The sequence below is a fragment of the Protopterus annectens genome, chromosome 6.part0 (genome assembly GCF_019279795.1).
Source record: "Protopterus annectens isolate FY-2018-M chromosome 6.part0, PAN1.0, whole genome shotgun sequence".
Classification (NCBI taxonomy): Eukaryota; Metazoa; Chordata; order Ceratodontiformes; family Protopteridae; genus Protopterus; species Protopterus annectens.
This window is the reverse complement of record NC_056737.1, coordinates 1,961,489,948-1,961,509,650: the sequence shown is the minus strand read 5'-3', so window position 1 is coordinate 1,961,509,650 and position 19,703 is coordinate 1,961,489,948. Positions and strand designations below refer to the sequence as shown.

The following is a 19,703-nucleotide window of genomic DNA, read 5'->3' as shown; positions in this document are numbered from 1 at the left end:
TATGACAGTGTTAAGGTGCCTAGGGTATTCTGTGAACAAAACAAAGTCCAGTCTAGTACCCTCTCAGGAAATGTGCTTTCTGGGTGTGAGACTGAATACAGCTTCCCAGATGGCCTTTTTGACCCCGGACAAGCAAAAGAATCTTACACTTTACTTCCATCAATTGTCTCTACGGTCCAGGCTGACTGCAAGGACAGTCCTTCGAGCCTTGGGGTTCATGGCATCTTGTATTCTGGTGCTTCCCAATGCCAAACTGCATATGAGGAAGCTACAATGGTATCTCAAAATGTATGGACACAACACTGCCAAGATCTGGACACTGTCATTCAGATAATACCTTGCATTCAAAAGGAATTTTTGTGGTGGGCTCAGGAATGTCACCTAAACAAGGGACTCTCTGTGACCCGACCAGAGGCGAGTCAGATTTTAACGACGGATGCCTCGGACAAGGCCTGGGGAGCACACCTCAATGGAAAATGGGTTCAAGACACGTGGCATGCCAGACTTCAACATTTACATATCAACTTGAAGGAAATGTTAGCAGTCCAGTTTGCATTGATGGCTTTCAAGGATTTACTTCTCCCAGGGCAGGTGTTGATTCAAACAGACAACACAACTGTCATGTGGTACATCAACAAGCAAGGGGGAACCCATTCGTACCCTCTTTGCAGGCAAGCTATGATTTTGTGGGAGACTGCTCTCAGTTTGCAACTCACTCTTCAAGCAAGGTTTCTGCCAGGAGCACAGAACTCCTTAGCAGATGTTTTGAGCAGACGGATAGTGGATCCCCACGAGTGGAAATTGGATCCTCATGTATTTCGACAGTTGACAATGATATGGGGTCTCCAGACATAGATCTGTTCGCTTCTCCACTAAATTTCCAGGTGCCAAAGTTTTGCACAAAGATGTTTCATCCCACAGCTTGGAAAGTGGATGCTCTATCATTCAGTTGGAGCAATCTTCACATCTATGCCTTTCCGCCTCTGCCTCTTCTTCCAAAGGTTCTCTTGAAGGTCAGACAAGACAAGCCCTCCATGATTCTAATAGCTCCAGACTGGCCTCGACAGCACTGGTACCCTCTGCTGAGGAGTTTAGTACGGAACCTCCTTACCCTTTGCCTTTGATTCCACACCTTTTGACTCAGGAGGGCAATCATTTCCTCAATGTCAGGATTCAGTCCCTGCATCTAACAGCCTGGCATATTCTGTTCTAGAACCTGGAGGGTCGCAGCTTCCTCAACAAGTTTTGAATGTTCTTTTGGAGGCCAGGAGGCCTAGTACAAGGAAAGTTTATGCTGATAAATGGAGGAGATTTTTTATTTGGAGCAAAGCAAAGAGCTTTGATGTTTCCAGACCTGATTTGAGTGTTTCTCTTCAATATCTTACAGAATTATTGGACAAGGGTTTGTCTTTCTCCTCTATAAAAGTTCATGCTGCGGCCATTTCTGCTCACTATGACTGTGATCCACCGTTATTCTCTCATCCTTTGTTTAAGCAATTCCTTAGGGGGGCAAAGAACATAAGGCCCCCACGTAGAGCTCCTACTCCTGCTTGGGATCTCAATTTTGTGTTGGAAAAACTTACTTTACCTCCTTTTGAACCTGCAGCTACAGCTGAGTTAAAGTTTTTGTCTTGGAAGACTGCTTTTCTGTTGGCCATTACGTCTGCTAGAAGGGTTTCTGAATTACAGGCTCTAATGGCAGTTGAACCCTTCCTAATTTTTCATAAGGACAGGGTGTCTCTGCGTACTAACCCTACTTTTATGCCTAAAGTGGTTTCAAATGTGGCCTTGAACCAATCTATTCATTTGCCTACTTTTTATGCAGATCCCCAAAATAAAGGGGAGAAAATTTTGCACACTTTGGATATTCACAGGCAGTTGCGTTATTATTTGAGCAAGACTAAAGGGTTCAGACAGTCTCAGCAGTTGTTTGTTTCTTTGCTTTGGGTTCTCAGGGGAAACCTGTTTCAAAACAAACTATTTCTAAGTGGATTGGCTTTTGTATTGCTTTTTGTTATTCTCATCATGGTAAGGAGATTCCAGCTGGAATCAGGCCTCACTCCACTAGGGCTACTGCCACTTCTACTGCTTTTAAGGGGTAGCTACTAAAGATATTTTGGAAGCAGCTACTTGGAGTTCAGTGCACACTTTTTCTAAACATTACCATCTTCCTCTTTATTCCAAATCTAGGGCTGGATTTGCCACTGCAATTTTGCAGGGCATTTTGGCAGCCTCCAATGCTTTATGATTTTGCCAGCCTCCCTTTACCTCTGCTTTGGGATTCTACCCATAAGTTATGACTGCAGCAATGTGAGATGAAGAACATAGTACAGTTTTGTACCTACCATAAATGTAGATGTTCGAAGATCCACATTGCTGCAGTTCAATTTACCCTCCCTCCTTCCCCTCTGTAGTTTGGAGTGGTGGTATGATTTGGGTTGTAGCTGTTTTTTGTACATGGTTTTAGGGAGTTATTCTATTTTTGGCTGTGGCCTTTATTTTTAGGGCCTTCTGACATCTGGGGCAAGAAAAGACTGAGGAAATGATGTCGGTCATGCGCTTTAATACCTTGACGCTCTGACGTCAGATCTGAGCGCCCATGACCGACGTCAGCCTAATACTTTGGTATTCGGGCCGACCGAGGACAGCGGACTACCCATAAGTTATGACTGCAGCAATGTGGATCTTCGAACATCTACATTTATGGTAGGTACAAAACTGTACTTTTCATCTCTTATGGACATGAGGGCTATTCAGCCAGTGCCACAGAAACAGCAGGGACAAGGATTTTACTCAAGGCTTTTCTTAGTACCAAGAAAGGACAAAGCATGGAGACCAGTTCTGGACCTGTCTATTCTAAATACTTTTCTGGATGCTCAGAAATTCAAAATGTTGACTCTGCAGCAGCTTCTGCCCATGCTGGGCAAGAAGGCTTGGCTTGTAACTTTGGACATCAGAGGCATACCTGCATGTCCCAATCAGACAATCTCGCAGAAGATACCTCAGATTCATAGCTGGCTCAATGCACTACCAATTCTCTGCACTGCCCTTTGGCTTATCTACTGCACCCAGGGTCTTCACAAAATGCCTGGCACCAGTAATTGCATTTTGCAGACAAAGAGGAATTCAAATATATCCCTATTTGGACGACTGCCTTATTCAAGCAGAGACCAAAGACATTCTACTAAAGCATCTGGCGTTTGTAAAAAGATTACTAATTTGCCTAGGGTACACAGTAAACGAAAAGAAATAAAAACTAGTACCCTCTCTAGAATATTCCTGGGTGCAAGCTTAAGTACAACTGCCCAGATGGCTTATCTCACACCAGACAAAGGCAACTGACTTCTTACTTCGAAAGCATGGCAACAAAGACCCAGTTATCTGCAAAAAAAAAAAATTCTGCAGGCTCTGGGCTACATGGCATCCTGCATTCTGCTAATTCCACATGCAAGACTGCATATGAGGAAACTACAATGGTATCTAAAAAGTGTTTGGACTCAACATTGCCACAGCCTGGAATCATTAATTTCACTCATTCCCTGCCTGCAGCAGGAGTTTCGATGGTGGGCACAGGCCTGTCACCACAACAAGAGACAGCCATTCACTTTACCCACAGCCAGGCAAACACTAACAACAGATGCATCAGATTATGCCTGGGGGCCCCACATGGCAGGAAAATGTATTCAGGGCACATGGCCTGCAAGCCAAAGGCATCTTCACATCAATCAAAAAGAGATGCTAGCTGTACAAAATGCCCTGACTGCCTTCAAGGTCCTACTTCATCCAGGACAGCTGCTGATAAAGACAGACAACACCACAGTCATGTGGTACATAAACAAGCAGGGGGGCACACATTCCTACCCCCTCCGCAGACGAGCCATGATTTTGTGGAACACAGCATTGACTTACCAAGTACACCTGCAAGCACAATTCCTGCCAGGAAAAACAAATGCTCCGGCAGATGAACTAAGCAGAAACCTCATGGGATCATCACGAGTGGAAACTAGATCCACAATCTTCACCATGATAACAAGGAAATGGGGATGCCCAGACATAGATCTTTTTGCCTCCCCTCACAACTGCCAACTTCAGAGATTTTGCACAAGGACTTATCACAAACAAGCATGGAAAGTGGATGCTTTTTCATTCAGCTGGAACAACCTTAAAGTATATGCATTTCCTCCACTGCCTCTCCTCCCCAAGGTACTCCTAAAGGTCAGATGAGAAGCCACAAATGATACTGATTGCCCCGGATTGGCCACGCCAACACTGGTACCCAATCCTAAGGAGTTTGTCTCAAGGCCAAGCCTAGACATTGCCTCAAATTCCTCATTTACTGACCCAACAAAACAATCAGATTCTGCACAGCCAACTCAGAACCCTAAATCTAGCCGCATGGCAGATAGTGTAACCATTCAGAATACACCTCTCTCTAAAGCGATTATGGATGTTATTTTGGAGGCCAGGAGGCCCAGCACCAGAAAATCTTGTGCAGAAAAATGGAAGAGATTTTGTACTTGGAACCAGGCACAAGGAATTGACACGCTTGTTCCAAATATTCCTCAGATTTTATAATATCTAACTGAGATGCTGGACAAAGGCCTATCCTTCTCATAAATTAAATCCATGCTTCTGCCATTTCAGTTCATTACAGTACGGACCCACCTATTTTTTCACATCCATTGCTTAGGCATACCTCAGGGGGGCCAAAAACATAAGACCTGGTGTCCTGCAGAGTTCTACAAGCAGCAGAGAGCAAAAGAGTGACTTTTTCCTGAAGTATTTTTTTCTGGCTTTTTGATTATTTACTGCTTAGCGACTGCATTTTCGCCTGTTTATACTGCTCTGCATTCTATTTAAACTGTTTTTGTGTTGATTAACTGTTTTGCACTTTTAAAAAGTTATTTGTTGCTTAATTTTACCTGTAGGCTAACAAACTCAAGTGTGCTAGCCGTTTAAAAGCATTTATAGCATTTACTGTCTGTTTTTCCTCTGTTTTCTGCAAAAAAGACAAAAACAAAAATTTCCCGCCTTACTGAACTAGAATAGTCCAGTCTTCAGAGTTTGCTGATCTCTGGGCTTTGTCTTGGTTCCTGTGCTATTCCATATCCTTATTTGGATAAAGGCGTCTTTGTTCACCAGTGGGAGTGGGGAGCACTGAGCAGCCTATTTGTCCCTAGAGGAGTGGTTTCAGCCAGAAACTTGTAGTCTATTGACCATTTTGGGTCAATTCCTAGCTCTTTTCAGCCCCCTGTAATAAAGCCCGCTTTAGCGTGCTTTTGCGTGATTTAGCGCGGAGTTGCCCATAGAGCACCATCGGGCAGTGCCGGTTAAACAAGGTTAAACTATTTCTGGCTCCGTAAAGTCTGCTCTTCAATTTTTCCCTTAGAACTTCTCTGCTTGCAATCTAAACAGTCTGTTCTCTATCTCAAAAGCTCAGCACTTGCTCCTAAAGCATTTTATATAGGTAAAGTACTTATATACTAAACAAAGTACTACATTAGCCTAGAATCCCCTTGAGTACCCATTTCCCTGTAGGTCCCTTCTGACTCAGTTACACAGCAAACTTTTTCACTTTTTCTAGCATGTCGAAGGGTCAGTTGCTAGCGTCCTCTCCTGTTCAGCTGGTGAATCTGGGCATCTTGAGGCAATGTTACAATTGCCTCATGTACACAGACAACCCACTCCTTCTCCCACAAAACACAAATACATGTGAGAGATGCAACTGTATAGTCAAACTGGAGGCTGAGCTCTCTCAACTCAGGACTGGCAAGACCAGACAGGAGGAGAAGGAAACCACGCACACCACAAACCCAGTTTCACATAGAACTATCACAACTGCAAAACAAACACATAAACACACAGACATACTCGGAGGCACTGATCAAAAATCTACCAAAACTACAGAGGCCTCCAAAGCAGACACCCAAGCAACTGCCACCTCAAGACATAAGACATGCAACACATAGTTCTCAAAGTCAGTGTGCTAAATGGTCACAGCCCTTAAGGCCAAACACAATGCCAGACACACTTGTTATAGGTGACTCCATAGTCAGACACACTGACGTCCCACTCACCAGACTGAACAAGGAAAAGATCACAGTAAGCTGCCTGTCAGGCGCTAGAATCCGCCACATAACACAAGCACTCAGGTCACTCCACAGCAAGTACAAGTATGACTCGGTCATTGTCCATGCCGGTGTGAACGACCTGAGACGTACCTCCCCGGACTACATGAAAAGAGACATAGAGGAGCTCTCAGATTATGTAGCCCAGGCCGGTATGACCCTGACCCTGAGCAGTATCCTACCCTCACCAAGAATGATGCCACAATACAGAGACAAAATGATCAGCTTTAATAATTGGCTTAATTACTGGTGTCATTCTAAGGATCCAATGTCTGTCTGCCTGGGGTGACATGCTTCACAAGCCACGCTGCCGCAAGGGACGGCTTGCACCTGTCACCCTGGGCTTCCGGATATTGGCAAAGGCTCTTGCCACCCCCATAGTGCCGTTTTTAGGCAAGGCTCAAATGATAAACCTACCGCCCTAGAAAACAAAAATGGAGAAAAACTAAGGGTAATACTGCTCAATGCCAGAAGTCTAAACCTCAAGATGCACGCCCTCGAAGCCCTCCTCAGTATGGAGAACATTGATGTCTGTGCTGTGACTGAAACCTGGTTCAAGGCTCCTGAGAGCACCCCAGCACTATCAGGTTATACCTCATATCATGCTCCGCCCCAAAATCCGGACCGAACCACAAAAGGAGGAGTATCCATATTCATAAAGGATACCCACACCTCCAGGTTAGTGGCAACGCACGAAGCATCGGAAACCATCCAGGTGCAATTAACCATAGGTAAAACTGCCCTACAGTTTGTAGCATGCTACAGACCACCCTCTCAAACTCAGGAAACCCACACAGCCTTCCTGAAGACACTGGAGAGTATGAATGTCTCTCCAAACACCATCATATTGGGTGACTTCAACTACCCAAACATAGACTGGGAACATTACTCAAGCCCCAACACCCTAGCCCAAAGGTTCCTGGAGTTCATAAACTCAAATGTTATGGAACAACTAGTCACCATTCCCACAAGAGGAGAAAATATACTAGACCTGATCATCACAAACATGGGGACAAAATGCTCCACACCAGAAGTATATCCCTCATTGGTGAGATCAGACCATAAATTAATCTCACTGGAGATCCACATCCGCCCCAACCCCAGCAAAAAGACCACAGTGAAGAACTTCTCAAAAGCAAACTTCACACTTCTTAAGACTGGAGTGGTATCCTTCAAGGCCCCGAGCCAGTGGAAACCACAACCCACGCTGCTGAAACCCTTACAAATGCCTTCTACGAGCACCTCCAGGAATGTATGGATCAAGCAATCCCTAATAAAATCAAGACCCTTTCCACCAAAGGCAGGCGCCCAGTCTGGTGGACCCCAGCCATAAACAAACTCTACAACAAGAGGAGAAAGCTACTACATGACAGAGCAAAATCCCTAAAAGGGAAGGCATCTCTGATCACTACTAGCAAGAAACTACGATCACTCATAAAATCATCCAAGGCCAACTTTGAGAGAAAAATCGCTAATGACACAAAAGACAATCATAAGGCCTTCTTTAGCTATGTTAGAAACCTGGGTGGAAACTCCCAGATATGCTCAGAATTAGTCCAAAATGATACAAAAATCACTGAACCCACAGACATTGCCAACATACTGGCAGACAGGTTCAGTGCAAATTTCTCCTCCCTCCCCAAAGGAGAAATATCTATCCCACCAGAGTCTAGCTTCCCAAACATCTCAGATGCCCAGGTGAGAGCTGCTCTCTCTAAAGCAAAAAACACAGCATCAATGGGACCGGACGGTGTCCCCGGCTGTGTGCTACACGAACTCAATGAGGAACTAAACCCACACATAAGGCTGCTGTTTAATCTTAGCCTTACTACAGGATACGTACCCAAAGAATGGCGTATGGCAACTGTGGTCCCACTTCACAAAGGCGGTGCTTCTACGGACCCTGGAAATTACCGCCCCATAAGCTTGACGAGCCTCCTCTGCAAAGCTATGGAGAGGATCATAATGGAACTCATAAATAAAGACATTGGGGACCTACAGACACTGGATCCTACCCAATTTGGCTTTGTCAAGGGCAGATCCTGCCTCTTGAACTTGGTTGACTTTTTCAAAACAGTCACTAAGGCCATTGATGAGGGTAAGGCAGTTCACACAGCCTACCTTGACCTAGCAAAAGCGTTCGACACAATACCCCACTCGGGCATCATAGAAAAGCTCACCAGCTTAGATGTAAACCCATATGTTACAAGATGGGTTGCAAACTGGCTCAAGGACAGAACCCACAGGGTTAGAGTTGCTGGTGCCATGTCAGACTCTAAGCCGGTCACGAGCAGTGTCCCACAGGGCTCAGTCCTGGGCCCCTCCTGTTCGGTATTTATTTTTCTGAAGTGCAGGCAAACATAGGGGGATTGTGGCTGACAAAATTTGCAGATGACTGCAAACTGGGCACCATAATTGACACTCCATCAGACACAGACATCCTCCAGAGAGGTCTCATAGAAATGGATAACTGGTGCCAGAGCCATGGCCTTAAGCTAAATGCCAAAAAATGTATAGTCATACCCTTTGGGAAAAACAAGGTAACCCCTAATTACCACATAGGTGGTAATCCATTAAACACGGAAGAAGTTATCAGGGACCTGGGGACCCAAGTTGACAGTAACCTCTCTTTTGACACTCACATTGCCAAAGTGGTTAGGAAGACTTTCTACATTGCCCACCTGATCATGAAGGGATTCACATCCAGATCAGGAGAGGTCATTGTACCCCTGTACTCTTCACTTGTCAGACCAATGATTGAGTACAACGCCCCATTCGGAATGTACCTTACCCGACACCTGCAGCAGTTGGAAAGACCCCAAAAGTTCCTCACCAAAAGGATAAAGGGGCTCAAAGATCAGTCATACGCTGTCCGACTGAAGAAACTCCAGCTCTGTTCAGTCGCATACCGTCTGCTCAGAGGTAATCTGTGCCTGACATACAAGGCCATGTCCAACCCGGAATTACTGGACATGCTCCACCTCAAAAAATCCAAATCCACCAGAGCCACGAGAGCAAGAGACTTAAACCTCAACACGGATATAAATAGGACGTGCTGGAGGGACAGATTCATCACCCAGAGACTCCCTACACTATGGAACAGAATCCCAGTCCATGTGAGGCAGAGCCCCTCACTGACTCTGTTCAAGAGAAATCTTGACGAGTGGATGGGAGATCGTAGGTTTACCCCGGGAATCATCTCTGTGTCACTGCTGGACAGAGGCACAGCAAACTAATGGGTATAGTATTCTCATCCTAAGGGGTGGTGAAAGCCACACACACTCTGGCTAGGCTTATAAATGCCCTAGGGCAGATAGCCTAGTATGAACCTATGAACCTCCAAGGAGAACACCAGTACCTGCATGGGACCTCAATTTTGTCTTGGAAAAACTCACACTGCCTCCTTTTGAGCCAGCCAATACAGCTGAGATAAAATTCTTATCATGGAAAACAGATCTGCTCCTAGCAATAACTTCAGCAAGAAGAGTCTCAGAGTTGCAGGCGTTAATGGTTGTGGAACCTTTTATTGCCTTCCATCTGGACAGAGTTTCTCTAAGGACAAACCCAACATTTATGCCTAAGGTAGTGTCCAGTGTGGCTCTTAACCAAACCATTCATTTGCCAACTTTTTACCCAAACCCACAGAATAAAGGGGAGAGACTTCTGCATTCTTTGGACATACACAGACAGCTACACTTCTACTTGGACAAAACTAAAGCTTTCAGAAAAAACTGAGCAACTTTTAGTGGCATATGCTGCAGGATCACAAGGAAAGGCTATTTCAAAGCAGACTATTTCAAAATGGATAGGACACTGCATTCGTTTTTGCTATTCACAACATGGCAAATCAGTGCCTAAGGGCATTAGACCACATTCTACCAGGGCAGCAGCCTACCTCAGAGGAATACCAACCAAGGATATTTTAGAGGCTGCAACTTGGACTTCAGTGCACACTTTTACTAAGCACTACCACTTACCTCTTTACTCTAAATCCAGAGCAGGCTTTGCCACTGCAGTTCTGCAGGGCCTTATAGCCACTCCTAATTCTATTTAGACCCAGCCGCCCAACCTCAGCTTTGGGATTCAACCCAAGTGTAATGACTACAACAGTGAAACACGATGAACATAGTACAGTTGTGTACCTACCATAAATGTAGATGTTAGAGTGTATTCACTGTTGCAGTCCAGGTTACCCACCCACCATCCCCCTTTCTTTGCTGGGACTTATCTGTACTTCTCTATTCTATACAACCTATGTGGTGTATTTGCTTGTAGATGAATGCATTGTTTATTTTAGTGCATGCTTTTATAAGAAATGTTTTTTAGCCTACCCTTTTGGGGGCACCTGACATCTGGGGCAAGAAAAACTGAAGAAAATGGCGTCGGCTGCATCTTTTATACCCCTGGCACACCGACGTCAAGGAAGAGGAGACAGCAACCGACGCCGGACCAGGACTTTGGAATTCAGACCAACTGCGGGTAGCCTGCCAGCAGGATAACCCCAAGTGTAATGACTGCAACAGTGAATACACTCGAACATCTACATTTATGGTAGGTACACAACTGTACTTTAGTCACCACAGACTTGAAGCTTATCTGCATATCCCCATAAGGGAGACTTGCAGAAAATATCTACTTTTCAGGGCAGGCTCCATGCACTGTCAGTTCTCTGCACTTACCTTTGGCTTATCTACTGTGCCTAGAGTATTCACAAAATGCCTGGCTCCAGCCATTGCATACTACAGGCAGAGAAGTATTCAAATCTACCCATACTTGGACGATTGCTTGATTCAGGGGGACGGTCAGGAATTGCTACTTCAGCACCTGGCATTTGTAAAAGGACTTCTAACTTCACTGGGATACACCAACGAAAAGAAATCACAACTGGTGCCTAGTCAACAAATTGTATTCCTGAGAGCAAGCTTGAACACAACATCCCAGATGGCATTCCTCACTCCAGAAAAGCAGGTCCATTTGACAAACTATTTCAAACTAATGGCCAACAAAACCCAACTATCTGCAAGGAAAATACTGCAAGCCCTAGGGTTCATGGCCTCATGCATTCTGCTAATTCCATATGCAAGACTGCATATGAGGAAACTTCAGTGTACTTAAAAAGTCTCTGGTGTCAACATTCTCAGGACCTGGAAATGGTGACTGCTATCATACCTTGTCTAAGGGCAGAGTTCCTTTGGTGGGCAGAATCATGCAACCACCACAAAGAATTCCTTTCACTCAACCCCTCGCCGCCCAAACCCTGACAACAGACGCATCAGACTATGCATGGGGGGCTCACATGGCAGGCAAATGCATTGAAGGCAAATGGAGCCCAGAACAAATTCCCCTGTATATGAATCAAAAAGAGATGCTAGCTGTACAGAATGCTCTGACAGTCTTCATATACCTTATCCTTCCAGAACCGCTCCTGAACTCATTCTTACCCACTCTGCAGGTTAGCCATGGCTCTGTGGAACACAGCCTTGAGTGTCCAAGTGCACCTACATGCTCAATTCCTGCCAGGCCAGCAAAATTCACTTGCAGACTTGAGCAGAAATCTACTGGACTCTCACAAGTGGAAACTGGAACCCAACTCATTCAAACTTCTAACCCAGTGGTGGGGAACACCAGAGGTGGACCTTTTTGCCCCCCCCCCCCAACCCCCAATTGAGAAAATGTTGTACTAGGAATCCTCACAGCAGAGTCTGGAAGGTGGATGCCCTATCCTTTATGTGGGAAAACCTGTCAATGTATGCCTTTCCTCCTCTCAAAAGTACTACTCAAGATCAAACAAGACAGGCCAAGGGCAATCCTTATTGTTCCAGACTGGCCACGCCAGCACTGGTACCCACTCCTGCGCAGTCTGACAGCAGTGCCACCCTGGCACCTACATCACACGCCTTCCCTGCTGTCTCGGCCGGAGGGATAGATTTTGCATTCACTGCTGTAAACCCTAAACCTTGCAGCCTGGCTTATTTCCTAAATGCACCACCAGCATCCCTCAGCAAACAGGTGCTGAACATCATCCTTGAGGCCAGACGGCCTAGTACTAGGAAATCCTATGCTGAAAACTGGAAAAGATATTGTTCTTAGAGTCAGTCTCAAGGAAAGGACACAGCTGTGCCCAACTTACCTCAAATCCTTGATTACCTAGCAGAGCTGCTCCACAGAGGCCTATCCTTCTCATCCATTAAGATTCATGCCTCTACCATCTCAGCTCATAATACTGAGCCTCCTCTCTTTCTCACCCTCTCAAGCAGTTCCTGAGAGGAGCTAACAGTTTTGTACTAGAGAAGCTCACACTTCCCCCTTTGAACCTGCTACTTCAGCAGAGCCTTACGTCTAGCTATTACTTCAACAAGAAGAGTGTCTGAGTTACAGGCACTAATGGTGATGGAGCCCTTCATTATTTTCCATGCTGACAGGGCTTCCCTCAGGACTAACCCTTTTATGCCCAAGGTGGTATCCAGTGTGACTTTAAACCGTTCCATCCCTTTGCCAACCTTTTTCCCTAGTCCTCAGAATAAAGGGGAAAGGATCATGCACTCTTTGGACCTGCACAGACTTCTCAGGTTCTACCTTGACAGGACTTAGCCTTTCAGAAAATATGACCAGCTGATAGTCAGCTTTGCTACAGGGGCAGAGGGCAAGGCCATTTCAAAGCAAACCATTTCCAAATGGATAGCACACTGCATCCATTTCTGCTACAAGCACCATGGAAAACCCACCCCTCTGGGGATCAGAACTCATTTCACTAGAGCTTCTTCAACCTCTGCAGCATTTCTCAGGGGAGTCCCTACCAGGGACATCCTAGAAGCTGCAACCTGGAGTTATGTACACACCTTCACCAAGCATTACCACTTACCTATTTTTTCTAAATCCAGAGATGGATTTGCTACAGCAGTCTTACAAGGCCTTCTAGTCAACCCTAACACTTCTTGACTGCCTCTACCCTTCCTCAGCTTTGGGAATCAACCCAAGTGTGATGGCTGCAACAGTGAAACATAAAGAACATAGTACAGTTATGTACACTTACCATAAATGTAGATGTTCGGGTGTATTCACTGTTGCAGTCCTGGTTTCCCTCCCTCCAACCCCCCTGGCTTTCTATATCCTTTCTACCTATCCTCTTTATGGCCATCTTTTATGACAGGGGTATTTACTTTTTACTGGAGGTGTTCCACACCAAGTTGTAGCTTCCTATTTTTGGAGCTCCTGACATCTGGGGCACGAAAAACTGATGTAATGGCATCGGCTGCATGTTTTATACCCCTGACAACCTGATGTCGTGGAAGAGGCGACAGCAACCGACGCAGACATCCCAAGACTCTGGTATTTGGGTCAACTGAGGGCTACCTGCAGGCAAATAACCCAAGTGTGATGACTGCAACAATGAATAGACTTGAACATCTACATTTATGGTAAGTGTACACAACTGTACTTTCTGTACCAGAGTAACATATTGTGTTCTGTGCGAGTAAGGCTTTAGAAATCTTTTGAGGCTGATTGTAGAAACAAGAGGCAGTCTGTACACCTGTGCAGATAGGTGTCCTCTTATTCTGACTTCATAATTCATTCTTTGAAGAAAATACTTTATTAGCTGTTTAATAATTTTACAGTATACTTTAAATCTTAGTTATTGTCACAGTGCAGATTTATATTTTGATAAGACTTCTTTCTGTACTTATTTTAGTGCCGGGCCAAAAGGAGATAACATTTATGAATGGAGATCTACCATACTTGGACCCCCTGGATCTGTCTATGAAGGTGGAGTTTTCTTCCTGGATATCACTTTTTCATCTGACTATCCCTTCAAACCACCAAAAGTAAGTGCAGCGGTGATGGCAATGGTCTTAAAATTACATTTTTGTATTAAAATGAAGTATAGGATAAATCTTTGAGCATAAGAAATATGGAGAAAATATAATGATGTTGTGCTGATGTGGCATTAAATGATTTATCCTTCTTGATTTGGCACTATTACCACAACTGCAAGAGTGTGGTACACTTGTAATTGTTAAGGTTGCCAGCTTTGGAAAAAGCTAGAACTGAGCAAAAGATGTACACCATTTTCTCAAACCTGTATCCCTGTTGTGTTAGCACATTTACAGGTATTCCAGAGTTGTTTGCATCATCTGCATCATTTCCCTTTCAGAGAAGATGCTTATTTATGCATCCGAATAGGTGGGGCAAGAAATGAATGAATAGTTGTGGGTTTTGTTTACCTTTTGTATATTTTAAAAGGGAAACTCTAATGCTACAAAATGTACTTCGCTTTAGTATAGGGCGACCTCAAAATACCTTATTTAGAATGCTAGAGTCATGCAATTGAGTGGGATTTGAGGAAGACTGTCCATGTCAGACCAAGAGCATATAAATTAGACTAATTTTTCACTGAGGTCATATTTTATCCCTCCATGGTTGCTATTTGAAACAAGAGTATTCAGACAACAGAAATTAACTGCAACTAGGAAATCCATCTGGAACAGTATGCAGTTTATGAAAACGTACTTCATAAATGGGCATAAAATACTTGATAGGCACTCAAGAAAGCTAATTTTCTGACAAAGGCCCTGGATTCTTGACAAAAAAAAAATTCCTAACAGGTTGCTACCCTTGAGAAGGTGGGCAGATAACAGGCCTCACCAGTGTGGGTAGGTGTGGGATCAGATCGTCTCGTTTTTTGAAAATTTTACTCTAATTTGGGAAACGTATGTTATCCACCTATGGGCACTTTGTGTAAAACTTTTAATAATTCTGTATGCTGATTGAGTGATTACAGTGACGTCTGTAAACTTTCAGTAATTCCTTCGTAAACAGGTATTACATTAATTTCCACTTTGAGATCCAGCAGTCTGAAAGCTTGATTGTATCACAAATCACTGTGCTGCATTGAACAGTAGACATAAACTATGAACATTACTCTGTAAGAGATGATATGCTATAGAAAACTTGGTGATGTTTCTTCTGTTCTTTCGTTGTACATTCTAACATGAAAAATTGGATTTCTCACAAACCTCATTTTTGTTAGATACTCTTGTCTTCGTGTTTTTGAGTGGAATATTGTCCTGCAACAGTCTGTGGTGCAACAGGTATAGCTACTGGCAGCCTGAGAAAAGAATGATTGTCAATGTTTGAGCATTACCAATGATCCTTTTCTGTGTTTCTTGTGGGTCTTTTTACGTGATATAGACTTTCACCTTGGAGTGCCACCTTGTCTGGAATATCGTTAGTAGTGTATTTTAGTAGTGTAGCAAGAAGTGCCTTATAGGATCAAGCTTTTCACAGCTAGTATTTTTATCTGCTTTAGCCGGTGTTGCAGGATTGTGGTTGAGAAAAAATGGATCTTTGTGTAAAGAGAAACTTGATCCATGGGATGAATTAAATTTAAAATGTGCATGGTTTAAAAAAATGAGCTTGCTGTGTCATCCATTTGCATTCCTTAAAGTAAAATTTAGTTTTACCAGTTTTAGGGATTACTAGAAACTAGAGAATAATTTAATTTTAAATTTGATTTGGTCTTTTAGCCCATGGTCTTAATTAGTACATTTGATATTTCATTGATATTTCAGCTAGAATTCTTCAGTATGCTTGGCAGTTGCTTAGATTTTCTTTTAAAGCTGGCCGTGCATATGTACTGCGTAGACTTGAAAGTGATTACAGACAACTCATAAGGATAAAAATATAGCAGCCTTCATGCAAGTATACCAGTCTTTCAGATTATTTCCTTTCCATCTGTTGAATTCAGTGATACTTGGGAGTTTTTTCCTCTTTGCCAGAAAGCGAGAAGATGACTACTCAGATACGCAACAGTTTAAAGTCCTCAATGACTAGTTCCTGTTATAACGCCCACAACTTATACATTTCCCAAACTGTAATTGATAGTATCTTTATCTGTTTTTGTCGGCGTTTTTGTTGGTCCCACTGTTTATTTTAAGTTGTGTTACTTTGTCATTATTCAGAGCTAAAAATACAGTCATTTGTTTTCATTTGCTGCACTGGGGGTTCTCAACACCACTGTTTTTTGAGGTGGCAACTACAGATACTGGAATATTTTTGCACTTCCTTGTGTCCACTGATAGAGCTGTTCTGAACATTTCAAGGTCTGTTTAGTGGATGTTCATCATGTTACCCTGCTGCAGTCATCACACTTGGGTTATCCTGTCATCAGGCGGTCCCGCAGTCGGCCTGTATTCCAAAGTCTTGGTCCGGCGTCGGTTGCTGTCGCTTCTTCCCTGACGTCAGTGCGCCAGGGATATACAAGAGGCATCCGACGCCATTTTCTTCAGTCTTTCTTGCCGCGCAGTGCCCGAAGCAGAAGCAGCTCACAAGTGCCGGTCGGCTGAGATTTTCGAATCGAATTTCAGTCCGAAGTCTTCAAAGCTAAGTACCCCATTGGGGAACCTTTACTTGCCTCAGTCCGATGTCAGAAAAAGTTAATTGCATTTCTTGTGGGAAGAAAATACCTCATAAGGACTTTTATTCTTATTGTATTCCTTGCCTAGGCCCAGACCACGACGTCACTGGTTGTCGGTTTTGTGCTAGGTCCAATAAGTGAACTATAAAGCGACGGTTTGATTTCGCACAACACTACTTTGGTAGGAAATTTAATTACACTATGCCGTCGGAGCAACCGACTACCGGCGTGCATAAAAAACACAAAGATAAAGACAGGCAGTCTAGATCCAAGCTAGAATCCGAGGCCTTGGCTGGGCTGGTCGCCGGTTCTCCGGTTTTCAGTGAGGCGCCTACGCAGCCCCTGACGACCGCAGAATTGGAACCTCAGACCGCTTCGGATTCTCAAACAGAGAGTTCTAGGCAGACGCAGCCATTTTCTTTAGGCCCTACCGATAACATTGCAGAAGGAGAAGCCGGTGCTGCGGAAACACCTTCAAGTTACAGAAGGTGTCTTCAGACAGACTACTCTCACCATAAAATCTTATGCTAAGTTTAAGACTCCTTTAAAACCAAAAAAGACTGCACATCAGACTCCAGTTCAAGGCCCCATGCCTAAGAAACAGATGCTTAAAATGGCTGAAGATTTGATTTCTTTAATCAGGGGTTCCCAACGCCCCAACCCCCCCCACCCTGACAAAAGGCTTAGACAAGAGGAGGATTATGCCTCCTCTGATCAAGTGTCTATTTCCTCAGGTTCCTCTGAGGAATAGGATTACTCCTTTCCCCCTTATGAAGATTCTGATGCTGAAGATTCCATTCCCTCAGCTTCTCCCCCTGAAGACTATTCCTTTGGGGAAACCTTACATACCATGAGGGAACATTTCCACTGGGAAGGTCAGGACTACTCCGACTCAAAGAAAAGGCTCTGAGAGTTTCTTTTACTCCCTCAGCACAGACCACTTGCTATCCCTCCAGTTTTAGACATTGTGGATGATGTTTACTTAGAATCTAGTCCAAATCCAGATTCTCTGCCTCCTGCTCGAGCCAAACCAAATAGATATTATAGAGTGCCTGACTCACACAAATTCCTTTACAAAAGCCCTGTTGCTGACCCAGAGACAATCTCCCAGGGTCCCAAAGGGGCTAAGGCTTCTATGGCTAAAAATCCTGTACCCTCTGAAAGGGACTCCAGAGCACTAGATAGGTGGAGGAAGAAAGTTTACACCTCCGCTACTCTAGCTATGAGAGCACTAAATTGTCAATTTCACATGCTGAAATACCAACAATTCCTAATGTCTCAAATAAAACAAAAGATGAGCACGCATCCTCAACAGTCTGAATTCAAAGAAATGCAGGATCTGTTGCATGCAGCTGAACTGGTGGGCAAACATACCTTACAATGTGTATTTGATTCCTTGGAAGCTTCCTGTAGAGCAGCTGTTACTGGGTCTGTTATACGTAGGCATGCTTGGTTAAAGGAACAAACTCTGCCTGATCATGTTAAAGCAAAGTTACTAGATGCACCCTTACAGCAGGATGTCTTATTTGGGGTTAAAGCAGAAGAGGTTTTAAAGAGAATGGAGGATAAGGGAAAATCTATGCAGACGGTCAAAGATTTCTTACAGGTACAACCCCCATGCTTCAGCAGAAATTGGCCAGCAAAAAATTGGTCCTTTCCAGCTTGTGACAGACCACAGAGGGGTAAATACAGACGCCCAAGGGGCAGAGGACAAGCACAAATCCCTTACAAACCTCGCCAATGGGGCACTGCAACACAGACGGGAGGAGAAGACAGGTCCCAAACTACTAGAAGACAAACACAATGACTTAAACCTCAAACTGCCAAGCAAAATTCTCTTGGCAGCTCCCTTGGGAGGAAAATTAGCATTTTTTTATAGACAACTGGCGCATCGTCACAAAGGACAAATGGGTCCTAGACATTATCTCACAAGGATACAGATTCCATTTCCACACCTTGCCACGGATAAAAGGAATGCCAAACTTGCCACAAAATCAATGGGCAGAGGCACAAAAACAAATTACAGCTCTCATGGACATGAGACCCATTCAACTGGTACCTACACAGGAGCAAGGCAAAGGATTTTACTCGAGGCTCTTTCTAGTCCCCAGAAAGGACAATGCTTGGAGACCCATTCTGGACCTTCCAATTCTAAACACCTTCTTGCAAGTACCCACATTCAAGATGCTAACACTACAGCAGCTTCTTCCCATGTTGGGCAAGAAAGCTTGGCTAGTAACGTTGGACCTCAAGGAGGCATACCTGCATGTCCCTATCAGACAAAATTGCAGAAGATACCTCCGTTTCATTGCAGGTTCAACCCTTTACCAATTCTCTGCACTGCCCTTTGGCTTATCTACTGCAGCCAGGGTTTTCACAAAATGCCTGGCACCAGTAATTGCATACTGCAGACAAAGAGGAATTCAAATATACCCATACCTGGATGACTGCCTCATCCAAGCAGAAAGCAAGGACATTCTCTTACAACATCTGACTTTTGTAAAACACCTTCTAAATTGCCTAGGGTACACAGTAAACGAAAAGAAATCAAAACTAGTGCCTTCACAAATTATGACATTCCTGGGTGCCAGCTTGAATAAAATGGCCCAGATGACTTATCTGATGCCAGACAAACTACATCTAACTCAATACTTCAAAATAATGGCAGCAAAGACCCAACTCCCTGCAAGAAAAATTCTACAGGCCTTGGGCTTCATGGCATCTTGCATACTACTACTACCATTAGCAAAACTGTATATGAGGAAATTACAGTGGTACCTGAAAAGCGTATGGACTCAACACAGCCACAGCTTGGAAACAATGATACCTCTCATTCCCTGCCTTCAACAGGAGTTTCTATGGTGGTCACAGGCATGTCACCTCAACAAGGGTCAGCCTTTCACCTTACCCCCAGCCAGGCAAACTATGAAAACAGATGCATCGGACTATGCCTGGGGGGCACACATGGCAGGGCGGTGCTTTCAAGGCATATGGACTGCAGATCAAAGGAATCTGCACATCAGTCAGAAAGAAATGCTAGCTGTGCAGAATGCTCTGACAGCCTTCAAGGACCTCTTACATCCAGGACAGCTTATAATGAGGACAGGCAACACCACAGCAATGTGGTACATAAACAAACAAGGGGGTACACACTCCTACCC

At 44.2% G+C, this 19,703-nt stretch overlaps 1 protein-coding gene across 2 annotated transcripts in view; it reads left to right on the top strand.

The window, feature by feature from the left end:
* The window catches only part of UBE2E3 (ubiquitin conjugating enzyme E2 E3), a 449,457-nt gene that overhangs the window by 209,628 nt on the left and 220,126 nt on the right, over nucleotides 1–19,703 (top strand). For both annotated transcript variants that reach the window (XM_044075264.1, XM_044075263.1), the window contains exon 4: nucleotides 13,819–13,951. In XM_044075264.1, coding sequence (XP_043931199.1) covers nucleotides 13,819–13,951 — 133 coding nt within the window. The remainder of the gene's footprint in view (nucleotides 1–13,818; nucleotides 13,952–19,703) is intronic.